Source organism: Perca flavescens, chromosome 17 (genome assembly GCF_004354835.1).
Source record: "Perca flavescens isolate YP-PL-M2 chromosome 17, PFLA_1.0, whole genome shotgun sequence".
In the NCBI taxonomy this organism is placed as follows: domain Eukaryota; kingdom Metazoa; phylum Chordata; class Actinopteri; order Perciformes; family Percidae; genus Perca; species Perca flavescens.
Genome location: NC_041347.1, coordinates 1,695,636 through 1,716,246, shown reverse-complemented (window position 1 = coordinate 1,716,246; position 20,611 = coordinate 1,695,636). Strand labels below are relative to the sequence as shown.

Below are 20,611 nucleotides of genomic sequence, written 5' to 3'. Positions count from 1 at the left end.
CCAAGGACTCATTACGAACATTTATGCTTGTACGCTGATATTTAACAATTTGTTTACATAAGGTTGCTTACGAGACTGTACACTTTCAATCTGTCCCCTCTACCCAACAAATGTTCCAAAGCAGGGATACTTTTATGCAAGCTTGCTGATCACACTCGGTGAATTTGTGTTTTATCACAGCTTGTCAGGACAGTGGATAACTATATAAATAAATTAATATATATATATATATATATATATATATATATATATATATATATATATATATATATATATATATATATAATAAATGTGCTACTTTGAACCTTGACTGTTCCCTTAAACATTTAGATGCCAGGAGGAGTAATACATGTTTAGCATGCACATAGGCATACGCGCATAACTCACTTGATAAAATGAACACACTATTCCTGTTGGAGCAGCATCCATTTGAAATTAGCACCCTTGTCTTAACCCGCTCTATCCATAACTCTACACTAGAGTAGTTTATAATTAACATTTCACTTTATCCTTGTTAAACTTCATCCAATTTAACCAAGAGATTGTATTTTTCCTTTATTGACTGAAACTGGCAAGCTGTAAAGTGATGAACCCAGAGGTACAATTGTAAATGTGACTATAATCAAATTTGGTCTCCTTAGCATCTGAAAGCTTGTAAACAGAGGGTTGAATTCTTGACAGAAAATGAGGAAAAACAACAAAAAGTGCAACAGAGGCAAGGATTTAAATAAAACACAGTAGAATGCAATAACAGAGGAAAGAGATGCGGGTAGAATTAAAAAAAATTAAAGTTTATGTTTGTAAGCAGCAGCAGAGACAGGGGAGAAAAAAAACACAGAAAGAGAGCTTTAGAGAGATCACAATCAGGGACACGAAGAAACATTTCCCTTTTTCCTTTTGCCTTCAGTGATATTTCCAAACCAGGTTCTTCATTTTGTGCAAGATTAGCCTGATTAAAAATGGAGAGGATTAAGTAAGATACATCCAACGTGTCTGCCGTAGCTAGCTACAGGGCTCTAAAATGTTTGATTAATCAAACATGAATCACAGGCTGGTCCCACTGCTGCCGCTAGCATAGCAAATACTGCGAGTTTGGCTTGACACTATTACTCAGCAGGACTCTGGCGCACATTGCAGAACCATCAGGCCTCACGGGGCCTGCTTTTTTTTGCTGCTGCTCACTGTGAGCAATGGAAACGGATCAGCTTATCGGCCCACCTGCGCCAGCAAATAACAGGCTATAATGACACGGCACAGTGTGAAAGTGGGCGGGAGATAATAGACACATAAATACAATACAACGCTACACTACAAACAGAAAGAACATATTTCATAAAATGATGTCTGTTGAAGTAAGCAAAGATCATGTCATGTTTTGAATGCCTGCGGCCTAAAGCAGGATGAGCAGAATTTAGCTGAGAAAACGGTTTTCAAAATCACAAAACATTTTGGGTTCACCTTCAAAGGGGTCACTTCACTGAGGCTTTGGCATCTCCGCCCGCGTCGCTGCAACACTGTGCGACAAATCCAGACGAGGGCTTAAAGCCCCGCGCTAAATCCTGTGTATTCAGTCTTTCCCCTCTGATGGGGCATGCAGGGCGAGGCTGACTGACTCAGAGGACATTTATCCACGGTGAACCACAACAACACGGGCCCTAACGACTAATACATTGTAGAGCTGAAGATCTTTGTCGGGTTTGGTTCTTAATTTCTATCATTTTACACGGGCTCGGGCTGGGATCGGGCCGGGCTCGGGCTTGCGCTCCTGGTTGCGCAGTAAATGAGTGGTCAGGTGACGGGTTTCGATTAGTGCGAAAATGGATGCTGAGGAGGTGAAACGGAGGCTGGCCAAAGAAATAAAATACCTTTATTTTATTTCTTTGTTCCAACTTCCAAGTGGCCTATAGCCTATGTTAGTCATGAATAAATTATGTTAAAGCGCCCATATTATGCTCATTTTCAGGTTCATAACTGTATTTTAAGGTTGTACCTGAATAGGTTTACATGGTTTAATTTTCAAAAAACATATTTTTGTTGTACTGCACAGCTCTCTCTCACTGTTGCAGATCCTCTTTTCACCTGGTTTCTGTTTTAGCTACAGAGTGAGACCTCTTTTCTTCTTCTTCTGTACTATCTTTGATTGCACTCGCACATGCTCAGTAGCTCAGATGTAGATCATGTCAGCTAGCTAACTCTAGAGATAGTAAAAGAAAGCCTGTTTCTCCAACTTTGGTCAGTTACAAGGCAGGATTAGCTGGGAGACTTCTTCTAAATGAGGGCACACATGTAAGTAGTTCTTTTGTAGATCATGGTGAACTTGTGTGTGTTGTAGCAGTGCTTTGATATTGAGAACGAGGTAGCATGCTAGCGTTAGCTAACGGTTGCGGTTAGCCAGCCCATTTCTGGCTTGTGACGTCACAAGCCGTGCCGATTTTGAACAGCTCACCCGGAGACTGAAGGCAGGACACATTCACAAACCGTATCTCACTCAAAACAGCATGGACTGATTTTTTTCAAAGTTTGTATGTGTGTGGAAGCACCAGAGACACAAGAACACCCCAAATCCCAGAAAAAGTGTTTTTTTTCATAATATGGGCAATTTAAAAAAATATATAAATGACTCATTCTTGACAAAAGGCAAAAGAGCTGTGTGCGTGCACACATTTGAATAATGTCGGTGTTAGTCCTCCGGACAGCGGCAGTCTCTTTTTTTCTTTCTCTCCCTTTTCCGCCGAGTGGTGCACGTGCGCGTGCCCGCTCGCAGTGTGAAGCGCGTGTCTGCGCTATTCTCCGACATGCACTCTAACAATCACTGCTGATGGACGGCCTTTTGTACAGTCGGGCTGTAAACGTGTTTGGGCTTTTCAAAGTTGTCAATCAAAATCTACTTGTCGGGCTCAGGCCTTGTCGGGCCTAACTTTTAAAGCCTGATTACAGCTCTAATACATTGACAAGCAGTGACAGCGTCTGGCATGTCAAAGGCCAAAACATTAGTTCCGTTTTTTTTTTTTTTCTTAACGAGTTGCCGGATCAGTTAAATCACAGGACCTTAATTCCCCCCCCGCACTTCTCGCTCAACAGTGTAATTTAAGATTGCTCAGGGCGAAGGGTGAAGATCAGCCCAGGCACAGCAGATTGTTTTTGTTGGACCGAACTCTGTTGCTCTTCAGCTATGGAAATGTCTGCTCCTTGCAGGTTTTCTACAGGAGGGATCCATTTTAGGTGCCAAGAGAAACATGGCCAGAATGGGTTCCACTTGGGGGAGAAAATTACATTATTTGTGTATACAAGAGGAGAGCAGTGGGTAATTGCAGGGGGCCCTAATTAGAATGTGAGCAATGAGAAATCCATCATGTTCCATTGGGACACTGAGCTGGAAAAGCAGAGTCACAATTTTGGGGGACTTGTTTTTTGAGGAGGCGGGGGAGAAGCAGTACAGTTTGAACTGATGGGACTGAAGAGGAGCTGACAGACGTCACCAGTCAGTACACAGCCAAATTGGAGGGTCAGTCGCATAAGAAGTTATACTTACAATGGCACCTAACGTGATGTCTGCCTGACATCTAACCAATATGAAGAACAACTCAGTTCGGAACACTTTTTGAATTATTGAAATCCACGTTATAAACACGTCATAATATACACAGGTCTTCCTGGTTATCCGTTGACAAATATCGCGACATGTGTACTGATACCTCCACGGTACCACCACTGTAGGAAATTCTATTCATTACACATTATGTGGTGGAATTTCCAGAAACACCATGTTGTGGTAGGGTTGAGACAAGGGGGGGAATTTAGGTAACATTAGGTCTAGTCACAAGTCAGGGGATGAGAAGATATACTTGGCCATACTCCAACATTAAACCTGTTGTGTGTTCAAGTAAGAATGTATATGTGTCTCTAGAGATTGAGGGAGTCTAGGCTGCTTCATGATAAGGGAATATTGCGTTCCGGGACTGTCTCATTTTGAGGGTCAGTGAAAACCGGGTAAAGAGGCCTCACACACACACACACCTTAGCTCTCTTCTCTCTCTCTTCTTTTTTTTGCCGTTTCCCAGGGAGAGATAGACTCTTGGATATACACAGTACTGCTAAATCCTAAGTCTCCTCAATCGAGACACCTTACAATAAGGATTCATCTCCTCTCTGATGAGCCAGTGACTTCAAACAGAAATCTCACTACTGTTTAGTGAGTTTTATCGTCTAACGTCTGATAATCGGTTTGGAAGATGGTATTCAGAGTCTCTATGTGGTTATAGCATCATTGAAATGATTAATATGACAATATCCCATCCCGGAATGCTGTGTGGACTAGCCAGACCCTCCTCTGCAGCGCTGTGGAGGTAGGTTTGGCAATGCCAGACTATCTATCACCTAGTCACACATAGTCATTTGATTTGACGTTAATGTAATAATATTGTTTAATGCAGCTTCAAGTAAGTACAGAGGTACTGTCAACAAAATAAGTCAACAAAAGCACCTTTTACAGGGTTATTATATTAGAAACATGTATATTCAATTATTTAATATATTGGTACTTATACCTTGATGTGTAAGCAGCATTTTACTGTTGTAGCTAGAGGCGGAGCTAATTGTTATTGTCACTTTTTATGCTTTTAGGAACCTGAAACTATGCATCATCACATGCATCGTATTTTAAGCGGATTACGTTTTCTTTTTAAAATCTAAATCTGCAAAGAACTTGTAAATATTTCCTTGCACGCCAGCTGGATTGTTGAGATATCACAATATCACGGAGCTACTGGCAGCTACGGGCGCGGTTAAGGTGTGTGTGAGACGCTGCGACAAAACAACAATGGCGGGCGTAACGACAGATGGTTCATCCAATCACCTGCCAGGTAATTCTTTTAGGTAAGTGCCTGCCCTTTCCCATACCGTTTTCTTCAGACGGCTTCTCAGATGGTTCTGTGTAACAAACCACCTGGCTCGTCAGATTAAGTAAATATAGTTATCAAATAAAATGTCAATTAAAAAGTGCAATATTTCTGCAGTGAGGTAATTAAGTATGTAGTAGCATAAACCTGAAATAATAGTATCTTAAAACTGTACTTAAGTACAGTACTTTAGTCTTCACCACTGTTGATAATGGATAATGGTAGGCAATGAGTAGTGACTGAAAAAGTATTTCATTGATCAATATAAATTTTTACTACAATACAAATAAACTACGCCAAGAAACATCCCTACTGAGACACTGAACCTTCACTAAAAGTGCCTTCTCTACCCTTTAATCCAATTATTCAAGGCAGAGCTTTCACCATGGGGATCAGCGAGAATGTCAAACAGTAAGCTGGTACATAATGAAAATAAAGAAATATTGATATTTGTGGCGTTTGCAGTCGGGGGAATGGTAAACCTTCCCAGAAATGGAGCGGAAAAGTAGCTGTTGCCAAATAAACCACACAACAAGAGGCGTTCTGGCCCTGTTGACACAAGGATACATATTTCTGTCAGCACTCCATCAATATTTATGTTAGAGAGGCAGAGTCAGTGCAGGCAGCAGTTAAACTAATCAACAGCAATATGCTCCTGCGTCTGAGCCCTGTTGCCACGGCATTATGTCAAATGCATTTAACTAACACACACACACACACACACACACACACACACACACACACACACACACACACACACACACACACACACACCAAGAAAAAAAAAAAAGACAGAAAGAGGATGGAGGGTTGCAGCAATGTCTTCTATAAAAAAAAAAATGTGTGAAACCAGTATTGCCAGTCTACTTTATCACCGCAATTATGATTCAGCATCTGTTCCTCTTAGCGTGTGCTCGGCTTGCGCCGGCGCGGAGGGATTGGCTGGACGGCCAATCTCTAGAGACGAGCCGCAGATTGCTTTAAGGTGTTGGCATGCTGCCAAGCCAATTCTGTCCTGTCCTTTCAGATCCTTATCAAGGGCGCCCATAACAAAAGGTAAATCACAGCTCCTATGGGTGAGTGAGAGATGCCTGTGTGTGTGTGTGTGTGTGTGTGTGTGTGTGTGTGTGTGTGTGTGTGTGTGTGTGTGTGTGTGTGTGTGTGTGTGTGTGTGTGTTACATCCGTGTCTGTGTGGGACTTGCAGTGACCCCTGTCAACATGTGTGTGCTGAATGAATGAACATGAATTGTCTGCAAGTGTGTGTTTCTCTAACAGTATGAGACCATTTATCTATACTGTTTTGACTTTATCTGCACGGGTGGACTTATCTTTATATTTCATCCTTGCAAGTTTGTGTGTGTGTGTGTGTGTGTGTGTGTGTGTGTGTGTGTGTGTGTGTGTGTGCATGCGTGTTAGTGCAACCCTCCTCTCTCCTGTGTGCGTACCTGGTGAGCAGGCAGCAGTCGTGAAGCAGGGTTTCCTCCACGTAGACGCCCCGGTCCTCCTGCGTGGTGACGCTGTGGCCGTTGTGACGCCACCGCAGCTCCAACGAAGGGTCCAGGTAGGAGGCGGTGCACTGCAGGGGTAGACGGTCTCCGCGAAAAACCAGTTGTCTCTGGGAGGGGATGAGCTGGAAGAGGGGCATCTCCAGAGGTCCATCTGGAAGACGAGCAGAGGATAAAACAAGGAGGTTAGCTAGTAAACCTTCCCTTCCCCCTTCCGGAGGAGGGAAAGGTAGAGGAAGAGAGGCAGAGGGCATTCTTCCATCCTTGGGAGAAGAACACAGGAGGCACAATGGAGGTTTTAGGGGGGATCGGTATTGCAAGTGGTATTAAAATCTAGCAATTACATGCATGAATTGAAATCAGACGCATATGAAACCTGCACACATGACCACAAATTGTTAGCGCATGCCCCTACATACACAAACATGTGTATGCCGCCACAATATTATCAACACACACACACACACACACACACACACACACACACACACACACACACTCTGTCAAGGTCACACCTCTCCCCCCCCGTCATTCCCACATGTCGTTGCTGTTGCTATGAGAGATGAACATCAGCTGATAAAGAAGAGGCCTTGAGCTCTCCCCTGGTCTCTCCTTGACTCCTTACATGTTCACAATGGAAGCCTGCCACAACACCAGTGATACGATTACTTAGCAAGCAGCTGGCTAAGTCCTCAAGACTTTTTGCCAGAGAATACGGCTACGATAAGGGTGAGATTAGAAGAGAGGGGAGAGTGTTTAGTCCGGTGCCAGAATACAGGAGGGGGGTTTGATTTGTTGTGAAAATCCCTCAGGACCTGATTGATCTAATCATACTGCAGCTATAGAACACACAATTTCTCTAATCAGGACAAACCTGTGGAGATGTATCACTGTTGCCAGGTTTGGTGAGCATAGACAGGCCAGGTTTGGTGAGTATAGACAGGCCATGTACAAACTATATATATATATATATATATATATATACACATACATACATACATACATATTTATTTATTTTTTTGCTCCAGGATTAGCCCGGTGCATTGCCAGCTCGCTTTTACCACCTCGGGAATGCCTTCAGAGCGCTTTCGTTCACACAAGACATTTCCTTGGACACACTCCAAAGAGCAGCATAAGCAAGTGCTTTGCCTTCGCTTGTATTCCAATCCATTGTGGATGTTACTGCTGACAGCCAATTCGATATACGGGTCATAAAGTATTTTATTGCTCCATGCATTGGTTTGAAAACAAAAAACAAAAAAAACACTGAAAGATCAGGTGAAATGGGCAAATGTCTCAAACCCACAACTCAAAAGTTCCCTTGAGCAGCAAAAAAGTAGCGAGCCCACCGGTTTATGGTAATACATAACCGGCAGGGCTCGACATTAATGCTGCGTTCTATTATTCTCAACAAACCGACTCGGACCTCGGATATGACGTCACTTCCGCATGTCAAGCGTTCTGGTATGCGTCCGAGTCGGAGAAAAAAAAAACATGGACGCCACCCGGAAAGCTGTTGCTATAGTAGCACTGGCCGAGTACCAAGCGCTCCAAAATAAGTATGTGCTTCACCTACACAACACCGAGGAAGAAATCCAGGAAGAGGACACAAGACGCAGAAGGTATGCTCATATTTCGGTATGTTTTGGTCAAGTTTGAGCCACGTTATAGTAGATACGTTTAGAGGGCTAGCTAGCTAGTACGCCAGCTAGCAGGAAATGGGCTAAAAACAAACAGTGGCGACGTCACTAAAATGAAATTGAACTCCTTGCAGTGTTGCTCTTCTACATAACGTTTTTTGTCATTATAAATAGATGTACTTAAAAGCTAAAGGTAATGTTTCATGCATGTTATTGACAACTTGTGCAAGATGAAAACTTTGCTGGCGAACGCAGCGAAAAGTAGTAGACGCACTTTTACATGAGTTAAAAGACCTGTATTAATTACAGTTTTTTTTAATCTCTATTTCTTTTTCTCATTCACATAGGGCTGTGGTATCAGCTGTGCTCTTGTCCAGAGAGCAGATCATCCTCAAGTCTGGAACGGAGTGGGAGATCATGCTGGATATGGATGACCATACATTTGCCCGTCATTTCCGGATCAGAAGAGCCAGGTTTGAGCAGCTCCTTCGACTGCTTCAGGAGGGCGGCCTGCACAGTGAACATAGCCATGGACTTCCCCCCTTGCCTGTTCCCAAAAAGGTCCTGATGTTTCTCTGGTATATGGCTAACCAGAACAGCTATAGAGAGATATCAGACAAATACGCACGGAGCCATCCTACAAGTGCTGACCATCATGTCAGGGATCGGCACAAACTTTGTGTCTTGGCCAAGGGGCTGTGAGAAGAGGATGTCTTCTGCTGTCTTCCAGCGCATCTCTGGCCTTGATGGAGTCATTGGGGCGATAGATGGTTGCCACATCAGGGTCCAGAGGCCACCCATCAGAGGAGGGGATTACATCAACAGGAAGTCCTACTACTCTGTCCTCTTCCAGGGAATTGTCAATGATGAAGGCCGCTTTATTGACATCTTTGCTGGACCACCAGGCAGGGTGCATGATGCTAGGATGCTGCGGGGCTCCACTTTTTTCACAGAATGGTAGGAGAAGATGGGGGACTATCGTCTGCTTGGGGACAGTGCCTATATTGGTCAGGCATTCCCCTTCATTGTAACACCAAAGCGTGACAACGGGGCCCTCACCGATGCTGACCACCAGCAAAATGTCAACATCAGTCGGGGGAGGGTCATCGTTGAGCAGGCATTTGGCAGGATGAAGTGCAAGTGGCGGCGCGTAAGAGACCTGCAGAACACCAGGATGGACATTGTGGTAATGATTATCATGGCTGCATGCTTCTTACACAACTTTGCTCTTGGAGCTGTGAATGGCTGTGATGAACACCCAGAGGGATGTCCAAGAGAGGAGGATGGCAATGAGTAATTATGTAGGCGTGTATGTATATATGTAGGCAAGTGTATGTATGTATGCATGCATATGAATACACACTGTATGTATGCATGTATGTAGAAAGTTATCTGGATAAGTGCGTATGTTCTTTAGTTGTTTTTTGTATAATATATTTTTATCTTTATTTTGTAAATTTTCCTAATATGTTACTCTAAAAAATGTGAGAAGGGTATCCTTATATAAGCTGAAGCTTCTGACCCTACCCTTTGGTTATGACCACTAAACTCATTCATTCATAGTTGTGACTATTGCCATCTAATAAAGCTGTATTGGCTTTTTACACCTTTTCAACAGTTTCAGTGTCAATTTCTCCCCCTTTGTCCTACCTACAACTGGCCTAAACCTATAACCCACTGAGTCTTCTGCCGGGTAGAAAGTAAAATTGTAGAAAGAAAAAAAAACGTTGACACCAACATTTAGTCTTAATCCTTTGTTATGTCTACAAAATTATTTTAGATATAGTATAAGTTCAAGTCACCACTACCTCTGGTCGAAATATTGAATCAGTATCTCAATATATTGACTCAGTATCTCAGAATATAAACAAAGAATATCAAAGTAATGAGAAATTATAAAATATTGACTTAATCTCAATATACAGTATATCATAATATATTGACTTAGTAACTCAACATATTGGTTCATTATCTCAATATATTGACTTAGTAACTCAACATATTGGTGCAGTATCTCAATATATTGACTTAGGAACTCAGAATATTGACTAAGAATCTCAAAGCAATGAGAACATTCAAAATATTGACTTACTATCTCAATATATTGACTCAATATCTCAAAATATCTCAATATATTGACATAGTAACTTAGAATATTGACCAGGAATCTGAAAGTAATGATAAACTTTAAAATATTCACTTAGAATCTCAATATATTAACTTCTGCACACCGACGTGCAAAGTATAACTTTGTATTATGAGTCTGGAGATCCTTTTTTCTTGTTGAAGGGGAAATCTATTGTTGGGACACGTTTGTTTCTACTGTTTAAACTTAATTTTATTAATGTTTATAGAGTTTGGATGCTTTCAACGGTTTGTTCAAATTCTGCATTAGCAAAACACAAAAAAATTTATAAAATGATAAATCTTTACCCGGACAAGTGACTTTTGTTCATGGACAAGTGAAATGTAGTGCCTCAAAAAGTTAATGTCAAGCCCTGCATAACCGATGCAATCACGGCAATTAACACATGCAGAGCTGTGACCTCAATTTTAATTCATAATCATAGGTGCATAATCAAAAGTGCCATGGCTTTCTAGAGTAACATTAAAAAGCTGTCACTAATATTGGATCTCCCTTGATGACATCTCTGGGTAATTACTTGAGCTGACCCCGTTAAGAGTGCTAAGACTCTTACGAGAAGTCTGCAGCAACAGTTGCTGAGGCTTTGTTTTCTCCTGCGGGGTGACACGCGACAGACACAGCATGGGTGCCGTTGACTGTTGGCTTGGCCGATGCTGATACTGTTGAAACAACGCTTTGAGCCAAGGATCAGAGTGTGGCTGCTTGCCTTCGGCCGTTGGACACTGCCAGAGCAAAAGGCAATTATTGGTTTGGTTGGTGTGTGCGAGTGTGTGTGTGTGTGTGTGTGTGTGTGTGTGTGTGTGTGTAGGAGGAGGAGAGGAAGAGAGACAGGGACCCGGACAGAGGCATAATGATATGTATGCATATGTGCGAGTGTGAGTACATTAGCAGCGTGGCTCAGTATGTGGAATAAACACTGATGCACCCCGAGTACCAGGGCTTTGTTAGGATACAGCTAATGTATTAGTCTCTCTCAATGGAGCCTGGACATGCCACCACAATAATTAAAGACTTTGACAGTGTTCACTCAATTAACACATTTCTTGAAATCCTTAAATGTTTGAAGAAATCAAAGCCCATTTTGACAATGTGTACGGATTCAGACTGCTTTCATACTGCATGCATGTAATCCAGTGCATTTATATTTTTATATTTACTCATTAACAACTCTCGACACAGTCTCAGAGTTGTATTAAGTAAGAACATCCAACTGCTGCAGCAACAGGAAACAAAGTGTTTCTTAGCACTGACCACAACCGTCAAAAAATGCGTCTACAAAACAAGACAATGGTCATGGTTTGGTTGAAACCTTAAGAATTGCAACTTTAAATTTGCCAAGCAGAAATTATATTTCTCTACTCCCCCTGCTGAAATGAGGATTATTTTAGTTTCAAAGTAGGATCACAAATAAAACGTGTTTAGACTTTTACAGTTTACACTGTTTTGGTTTACTTAATTGTACACCTATCAACTCCACCTCACATTCATACACTTATATTTGTCTTCATCTGTTTCCTACTAAATATGAAACTGAATTAATCAATTTGTAAAAGCATTTTAAATCTACAACTGTATTAATCAAAAGTAATCATAAAAAGTCTAGAAATAATCACACACTGTCCATAACTCTCTGCACCTGTTGGCATTACAGTTGTTGTGGTAACTGTCACGATTTTGAAGTTCTGACAATAAAGAAAGATCTTTTTTGTAAAAATGTATGGTATGGATAGAAAGCTATATAGTAAGTGATAAATGGAGTAGACTTTACTTTTTTTTTTATTCACAAAACAAAAAGGTTTAACTTTTCAATTATGAGCTATACAAAAAAAGGTTTTGAAAATGAAACATTCTGTGTGTGCTCCTGTGTGTTTTGGAAGTCACTTCATTATCACTCTCTCAAAGCAACTGAAAAAAAGGTGTGTGACTGAATTTCAAAGACCCATGTGACAGACTATGTTGTTATATTTCATGATATTTCTATATCATGAAATCATTAGAGGCAGACCACAGGCTAAACTACATGGGCCTGCATGTGGAATGCAATTTAATGACATGATGCCAATAAAAAGGCAATTGCACTGCTGTGTCGTCATGCAATAAATACTGCTTTAGATAGCAGAGGCATAACATGCCATGTTAGCTCCGGACTCATGGCTGTGCTGTGGCTCTCACCCCAGCAGTGTTAAAGAACCAGAAGGCCGTGGCTAGATGAGTCAAACAGACGCCTGCCCTGACCTCAACGCAGGAAGCACCTGATCCTGGCAGGAAGCTGTGCACGCTCCTCCGTTCCCCCTCATTTGCAGGCAGTACCCGACCTGTATCAGCCTAGGGACAAGGGCTCATTGCTGGAATGTATGGCGCAGACATCTGCTACCCATCAGGCTGGAGCAGCTGGAGAAAGAAACCGATGCTTCGTCTATGACACGTCTATGACAAGAGTGGAGAAATATTCATATTTTGGTATGCGAGTGTGGAAGAGGGATATTTTCATCCTATTATTTGTCTTGATAACAAGAACCTAGCACTAGGTGCTGAGCAATATCCCACCCACACAGCCTTAACGAGGTCCTGGCCGGTGTACACGGCTGTACGACTTTCCCTTGCAAAGTGAAGCCATATGAAAATAACAACCATCGAATAGCATTAAAAAATATGGCTGTTAGAGCGCCGCACTGTATCCAATTGAAAATTGTGTGTTGTAAATGAATAAGGTATTGTAAGATGGAGTTGTGCTGTGGAGAGGCAGATGGATCCAAGCATGGCAAGAGAAGGGAGCCCAGAACGTTATCATTGTAATCCAATAATGGACGCTTTAGGGGCCTGAAAGGAGCGCTCCTCGTCCCACCACTGGAACCCACTTGTGGCTCTTTGTCTGTGGACTGCGCAGAATTACCCTGTAATTGCTTTGGATTGTTCTGTGTAACTGAAGAACACAAAAAATTAGGATTACATAGAATAACTCCAGAATGTCTGCGGTGCAGACGTCTCAGGACGATGCGGTCTGTGTACATGCTGCAGACCGGGACACACATGTGTCACACATCATGCATACGGTGAATGTCCATATAATGTCCCCTCGCTTCCTCACATGCACACATGCACAAACACACGCAGACATACCCCACTACTAACCAATGATTTTCTCATTCCATAGCAATATCCCCTGTGTGAACCAGATGTAAAGAAAAGAGGAGGATGATTCTATCACATGAGATACAATTCCCCTGTGGACCGCAGCATGGAGCAGGAAGATAGAGCATTCGGGGGTGGGGGGGGGGGGGGAGGCACAGGGAGATTGCCTGTCTGTAACTGGTCTTAAAAAAAAAAGTGAAAAGTTAAGACTCTTTCTCTTTACTGTAGCTTCCAGTCAGTATAGAGGCCGTTTTGTTCTGCTTATAAACTCAGTTTGATGCACCCACTGGTGATAGACACCATAGACTGCAACAATGTCTGTCTTAATCTTTTAGTCTTCGCACTAATTTAGTCTTAAAAATGTACTGTACATTAGCCAGTTTTGCCAAAAGTGTGCATAACAATGGCTTTTCTACAAATGTGTCAGCCGCTTAAAACTAGACGTACAATTTCACTAGCATTCTAAAAATAAAACAATGACAAATACGTTTTAGTTTTACTATTCAATCTTTCTTTTGGTCTTTCTCAGCATCGTCTTTCTTCCGTTTTAGTCTTCTGTGGGTAAGGGCAAACACACCCTAAAGGACCCCCCCTTTTCCAAAACTATAATTTTAGAGGTTTTGCTGCTCACACCTGACCTTTTCCACCAACCTTTTGCTACATTTTCAGACATTTTCATAACTGGCAACTGCCAAGCTCAACTACAGTCTACCATTGGGCTAACTTCAGTATAACGACTACCAGCTCAATTATATGCTTTACTGGAAGGGCTCTGACAGACAGGAAAGGCAGGAGAGAGTATAGCTCATTCATTTTCCTGGCACAGATTTCTTCAGGTGATCTGAGGATTTGAATGAGCAACTTCTGTAGCACAAGCTCCTTCCTCTGGCCCCAACACAGGTGGTACATAATAGACACAAATACACAAATACTGTATCATGAGACAATTTTTGCCCGGGGCTTATAATAGGCTTGTCAAACCATTCTCAGCAGGTGGAGAGATAACAGTGGGGAGGGAAACCTATTATCAGAATACATCTACTTAATCATGTTCTCATTGTGCTAACCACTTGAAAATGTAATATTAGTGAAATGAAACAGTATCTAGCTAATTCCTGTGTAAAGATATCCCACATCTAATACGTTACTATTTGTCAGTGCTCAGCAAAATGTTAATTTTAAGAAACTAATTAATCTGAATGGGATATTTGCATCTTCACTGCAAACATGTCCTATCAAATTTAAAAGAAAATATTTACGAAATGAGCTTCCTTTTGCTTGAAAAACTAATTTGGCAGTGCGGTAAGATTTCTTAAAATAAAGTCAGCAAGCATGTCAATTTACCAGAAGTCGTAAAGCAAGATCAAATTACAGTACCTAAACGATTAGTTCTATTCTTGTTTCTACATAATATTTCACACCGGCACAGACCAGTATAGCGCCTTTCAAAAGTCTAAATCTTGAAATGAGATATTTTGTCCCAAGATAAAGCTGAGAATTCATGCAAGCCAAAAGACAAACTTTAAACTTCAGACCTTAACATAATCTCAGATTGCTCATTAACACAAGGCAAGTAACATTAACTTGGACCAAGTCTTGCATAGTCAGCACTATATAATCCAATATACTCAAAACAACAGACTATATTTCAAATCTTAATATAAGATCATCTCACGTACTGACAAAGTTTTTCCAGTGTTCTCTTATAGGTAAAATGAAAGAATCTCTTACAATTTATTGAGGTTTGATGGTTTAAAATATGTTTCTTAGTTTGTTTACGTATAAATGAAGGGATGCATTGATATGCATGCAAAGTGGACATTTAGGAGTTTTCTTTTATAGGAAAATTTCTAATTTCATGGAAACCAAGTCACATAATGTTGTATATTTACATGTTTTTCAAGTAGCCCTGGCGTCATTCTCTAAAATAAAAAGGATCCATTTCACCAGTAATTTCTTTTAAAAAGTAATGCTAATTTCTCTCTGATCTTAATCCCTTCAGAAGTTGTAATTGATTACAGTACTTTCCCTGATTCATGACTATAATTTTTATTCAAGCTTAGATTAGATACAGTTACTGGTACTAGCAAGAATAACACTGAGGTGTATTCTCTTTGTAACATGCATTTAAAACAGCTATTGTTTTTTTATTACTATTAGCGAGTTATGGTGATATGATACTGTGTTTTGAGCTAACATTAAATGCTGCAATTATATGGATAGGCTATATCAAACATTAGCCAAATGGTGATGTTTTTAGCTTTGTGACTTGTTTCTTTTCTTTTTTTTTTAGCTTTGTGACTTTACTATTGGCAAAAAAGCTTAACCTAGCTACAGCTATTGCTGTCTAGCTAACTAATGTGCAAGCTAGTGTTAGCTAGGTCTAAAGCTAGCAGCAAGCAAAAAGGTTAAACCTACAGCTATTGTTGTCTAGTTAATGCGCAAGCTAGCAAGGTTTAAAGCTAGCAGCAAAATTAATTTAACTACAGGGATAATAATGAATATTGTGGATTATATAGAACAGTACATAGTGAATGTGCTTTTTTTAACACTTTTCAGGTAACTTTTTTCTTTCTTTTTTTTTTTACTCTAAAAGTTACTATTTTATTGTTGCTTAGCTACATCAAGTTATGAGTTAATCAGTATCACCCAATAGTGCCCACTCTGTTAACCTCACGCTTATTTAATATGACCTTACCACATCTGAGCTGTTGTTCACGTTGGTTGCGAAACTCTAGTCCGTGGAGGTGGGTGGGGAACACACACACCGTGTCATTGCTAATCCTCACCGAGTTACTTCGAGCCCAGTGGAGCAGCCACTTCAGCTGACAGTCACAGAACAGAGTCTCAGTGCTGAAGTGCCTGTTGGGAAAACCAGCGCACAGTTACAACCTGTGTGCCTCTGTTACTGAATGTGAGCGACTTCATTCATCCTATAGGCGGACAGCAGGCATTTTGACACGTCATAAAAGGAAAAACTGGTGTAATTGATCAAATTAATTATAGTTTCATTTTATTTATGTGTGCCAGTTCCAGGTTGCAGGTATTGTGCATGCTGACTTGCTGCTTACTAGCCCACCTATATGGAGCACAGCCCTCGTTATTGTCATTAGTCACACCTGTGACTTTACTGCTATAAGTCAAATATGAGCAATGAAAACAGCATAACTTCTTGACTTTTACCCTTGCCTCTGTAGCATGATCTGTAACAAGGGTTTAAACACGTTTTAACCACAACTGAGATAACTGAATGTACATGTGTGGTTGCCTTACAGCACTCTGAGAGCCACGAGGTGTGTAAAGAGTCCCACGGTCAGGGTGGAGAAGATGTTCCCAGATAAATTCCTGTTTGTGAACAAGGTAAAACACAAAGACATTCATCCAAAGACAGCTCACTCCGTGCATGCACTAAAGCCATACAACTGTATTTTGTTATACATTACTAAATCCGTATCAAAGACCATATTCTGACTGTACAAATTAAGCATTAAGCTGTGCACCGCATGTTTTCAATTTAGGAATTACTCACAATTTTGAGAGGTTGCCCAGATCGAGAAATATTTCAGGCGAGAGACAGCCAATCCTGTTTTTGGACAGGTCCCTACATAAGGAAAAAAAAGGCAAAGAGAGAAGAACATCCTTCAGTTCATATAGTGGAAATCAATTTTACTAAACATGTAGTCAAAATAACAGACATAACTTTAAAGGTGCCCTGCCACACATATTTCATTACTTTGTGGTGATGTCTTAAGTTCTAACCAAGGCACCAAGGCCTTGGTTACCTTGTTTCAAGCCATTCTAGCGTGGTATAGAAAGCCTACAGGAAGACTCCGCTTGATTTCTGCCAGTTCTAATTAATTAATATTCAACAAGCTAAGCTGTTTGAATCTGATTGGCTAACAGCTAGCCAATGGAGCCTGGCTGTCAGCATCCTTTACCCAGCGCAACTGGGCGAGCTAATGAATAGTAATGAGCTCAGGCACCGTGATGTCAGACTGACCAGCTTTTGTAACTGGCCTGATTTCCCTGCTTATTTCTTTTCAGTGGCTAGAGCTGACAGAGGAGGTAGCAGTTCATTTTTACATTCACCACATAACACAAACACATATGGACCTAACATATTTCAAAAATGGTTTTGTGTGGCAGGGCACCTTTAAGTATCTGTGTTCATGCATGCTTGTCTTTTTAAAAAACAGAACTTAAACAGCTGTGAAGGCTGTCGGTAAACCCTGTTTATTCATCTACTCAACTTCCTGAAATATCTATTCTGACCTTTACTCCTCATATAACCATTGTTGGCACACATACAACCTCACATACACACCCACGTGCAAATGCAGTGGGCTTCCGTATGCGAGTGGCTGAGCGCTGTCGCGTCCGTGGCTGCGTGCCCTCACACTTTGTAATTAAAGAGCTGCTTTGCTGGAGCAGCTGTGGGAAAATAAGCAGAGCACTCGAGTAATCACCAGTTGGGGAGCACTTAAATTAGCACTCTGCTGCTCCCCGAGCTTGGCGCACACGCGCCCCGAATCAGCACGGCTAACGCACTGCCAGCCAAGATCCCACTAAATATCAGGCTACAATCGTGTCACTCACTCTAAAGCCTATATGTAGAAAGGCAGGATAACAGTAATCACCAGGAAAATTACTCGAGTAGAAGAAATCAAAAACAAAGACAAAAAAAACCTCATACATTTTTCTACAGGCCAAAATTATAACCATTGCGCATATATTGCAAGTACGTTTTATGTAAGTTGTATGTAAATTTGAAAGTCCAAGTTTTTATATTAATTAAAACCCAAACAAATTTAAAAAAAAAGCATTGTTCAAATTAGTATGCATACTGTGATTTTCTTAACAATGGAGTAGTAAATCTGGAGGTATTTACTGCACGCTTAAACAAAAAATAAATCCTGTTACAAATAAAAAGTTTTCTTCAATACACTTTGGCGTTTTGCCATAAAATCCTTATTTGGTTTGGTGTGACCATTAGTTTATGATGAATGGGATACTCTAAACGAACAGCTACTAACTGCAAGGTGAGGGTCACACAACAGACAGAGACACCTGAATGTGGCACTTGCACTAAGCCTACTGTCGAAGGAGGTAGGCTATCATAACACAACTGTCCCTGAAAATTAGTGAAACTCTTTACAGCAAAAGGTAAGCCCCAATAAAATGTGTTATTCAACCTGCCGCATTTCTTTATTCTTCCATCTTCATTTAGTTTCAACAAACAGTGATTCAAACAATGCTGACTTTTTCAAATATAGAGACAATCTGATCATGAGAGAACCAAAATAAAGATTTGTAGCAAGCCAAACCTAAATATTATCAGATTTTGAAAACCACATTAAAGGATCAATAAAAGTTACTTTTCAGTTTCTGTGTGGTCAGCTGGCGATGCCATGTCATTTCTCCAACGCTCCATTGTTCCGACCTCTCAATAACCCGAAAAATTCCCTTTGGTCCTACAGCCCACTAGTCTGACGATATTACGAATCCCACTATGGCCACGCCAAGACCCGCCCCTTCAATAGCATTTATTGGCCAGGCGTCCATGCTTACGCAAGGTAACGTAACCCCATTTGTACAGGTCCTATCCCCTGACCAATCTTCTATCCCAGTGGTTCCCAACCTTTTTTCCTTGGCGCCCCCCCTACTTATGTCTAAGAAAAGCTGAGCCCCCCCCGCCCCCCCGTAACTGAAGTTGAGGTAACTCTCAAGGTAGAGCCTTACTTTCTTTTTTGATACAAAGCAGTTATCAGCACTTTTACGTTTCTCCGCCATGTTTCATTCATGAAATAGTGATGCCGTGGCGGCAGGAAAAACGAGCAGCTAGCAGCTGACCTGATGAGAGCCAGGGTCCCAGGTTAAGAGGTCCCGGAGGTTTGGCCTACTAAGTAGCCTGCCTACAATTTTAAGCGAGAACAAAAATATATAGTTGTTATACAGACTTTTTTTATACATTATATATTCTAGTGTATTATCATAATTTGTTTGTAATTTGTGCAAATATATATTTTTTTACCTCAACCATAAACCAGATAAAGATTTGCACACCCCCTGTGATCTTTGCCGCCCCCCTAAGGGGTACCCGGACCCCAGGTTGGGAACCACTGGCCTATCCTAACCTTAACCACTCAAGGCCATTGCCTAACCCCAACCAATTGAGCTGCTTCGTAGGGCGGCTCTTGGTGTGGCCAAAGTGGGATTCGTAATTTCGCCACCAAAGGGACGTCGGACTAATGGGCTGTAGGACCAAAAGGGAATTTTTGTATTGAGAGGTTGGAACAATGGAGCGTCGGAGAAATGGGCAGTCCCCCAACTGGCAGCAGCAGATTAGTTTGCTAGTGGTAAGGCTAGCTCGGCTAATCCCGGCTTTGCAGATTGTAGTTGTCCATCGAGAGTCTCCTTATGGGTGCCAGTGTTAGCAAGCTGTAGCCTAGCTACAGTACATTTTAGCTACACTACTTGTGCTACTGTTAAACATTTTATCTCCTCAGTTATGTTGCCGGTACGGCTGGTTATGTCTTTAAAGCAAATGACTCAAGGATGAAGGGAAATGGAAAGAAAGTCTGTCGTTGTGTCTTTAGCAAAGGTTAACTAGACTTGCTTTAACACTAACCGGCAGAAGATCAGTGGTTCCCCAAAATCTCAGAGGAGAAAGTGAGTGACACATGCTCTCCCTTTTACCTCCTGCTGGTGTGCCCTCTAGCAAAACATAATACCCTAAAATCCTGCAGACTGTGGTCACACCAGGAAGCTCCCACTTGTGAATGTGTCTATATTAAGGAAGGCAAGGCTTAAGAAAGGCCATTGTGCCTTCACTTAGCATTACCTGGACAAAGAAGGCTCAGAAAAGGCTAAAATAGTAATTCAGCACCTTTGCTTTAGTTAAACGTTTTAGTTCTCTCTTTACTTTGTACTGTAGACACTCCTTCTCGTTGTCTCTAAAGCCAGAGGACTTGTCCCCGTGTCCCCTGGAGAAGGCTATTACAAGGCTTCATCATACTTACAGTCTCCTCAGAGCCAGTAGACCACGGAAGGCCCCGTGCTCCACTGTGCTTATCAAATTATTCTTCAGGTCCCTGGAGAAGAGAGACAGAAAGAGCAATTAAGTCAGTGATTACTATCTATCTACATATCTGTCTGTCTGTCTACTGACATCAAGTGGTGGTCAGGCATTAGCTTTGAGGTGGAGTTCAGTTGAGCTCATGCTTGCTGACCGAAATAATCCTGCGCCTTCCTAGGATTCATTCAAATGGGGATGATGACGTTTATATTGT

At 41.4% G+C, this 20,611-nt stretch overlaps 1 protein-coding gene across 1 annotated transcript in view; it reads right to left on the bottom strand.

Moving 5' to 3' along the window:
• adgra1b (adhesion G protein-coupled receptor A1b) overlaps positions 1-20,611 on the bottom strand; it is a 223,123-nt gene that overhangs the window by 163,580 nt on the left and 38,932 nt on the right. The window contains 5 exon segments of the mRNA XM_028604301.1: positions 6,345-6,558; positions 16,021-16,184; positions 16,596-16,667; positions 16,852-16,923; positions 20,342-20,413. Coding sequence (XP_028460102.1) covers positions 6,345-6,558; positions 16,021-16,184; positions 16,596-16,667; positions 16,852-16,923; positions 20,342-20,413 — 594 coding nt within the window.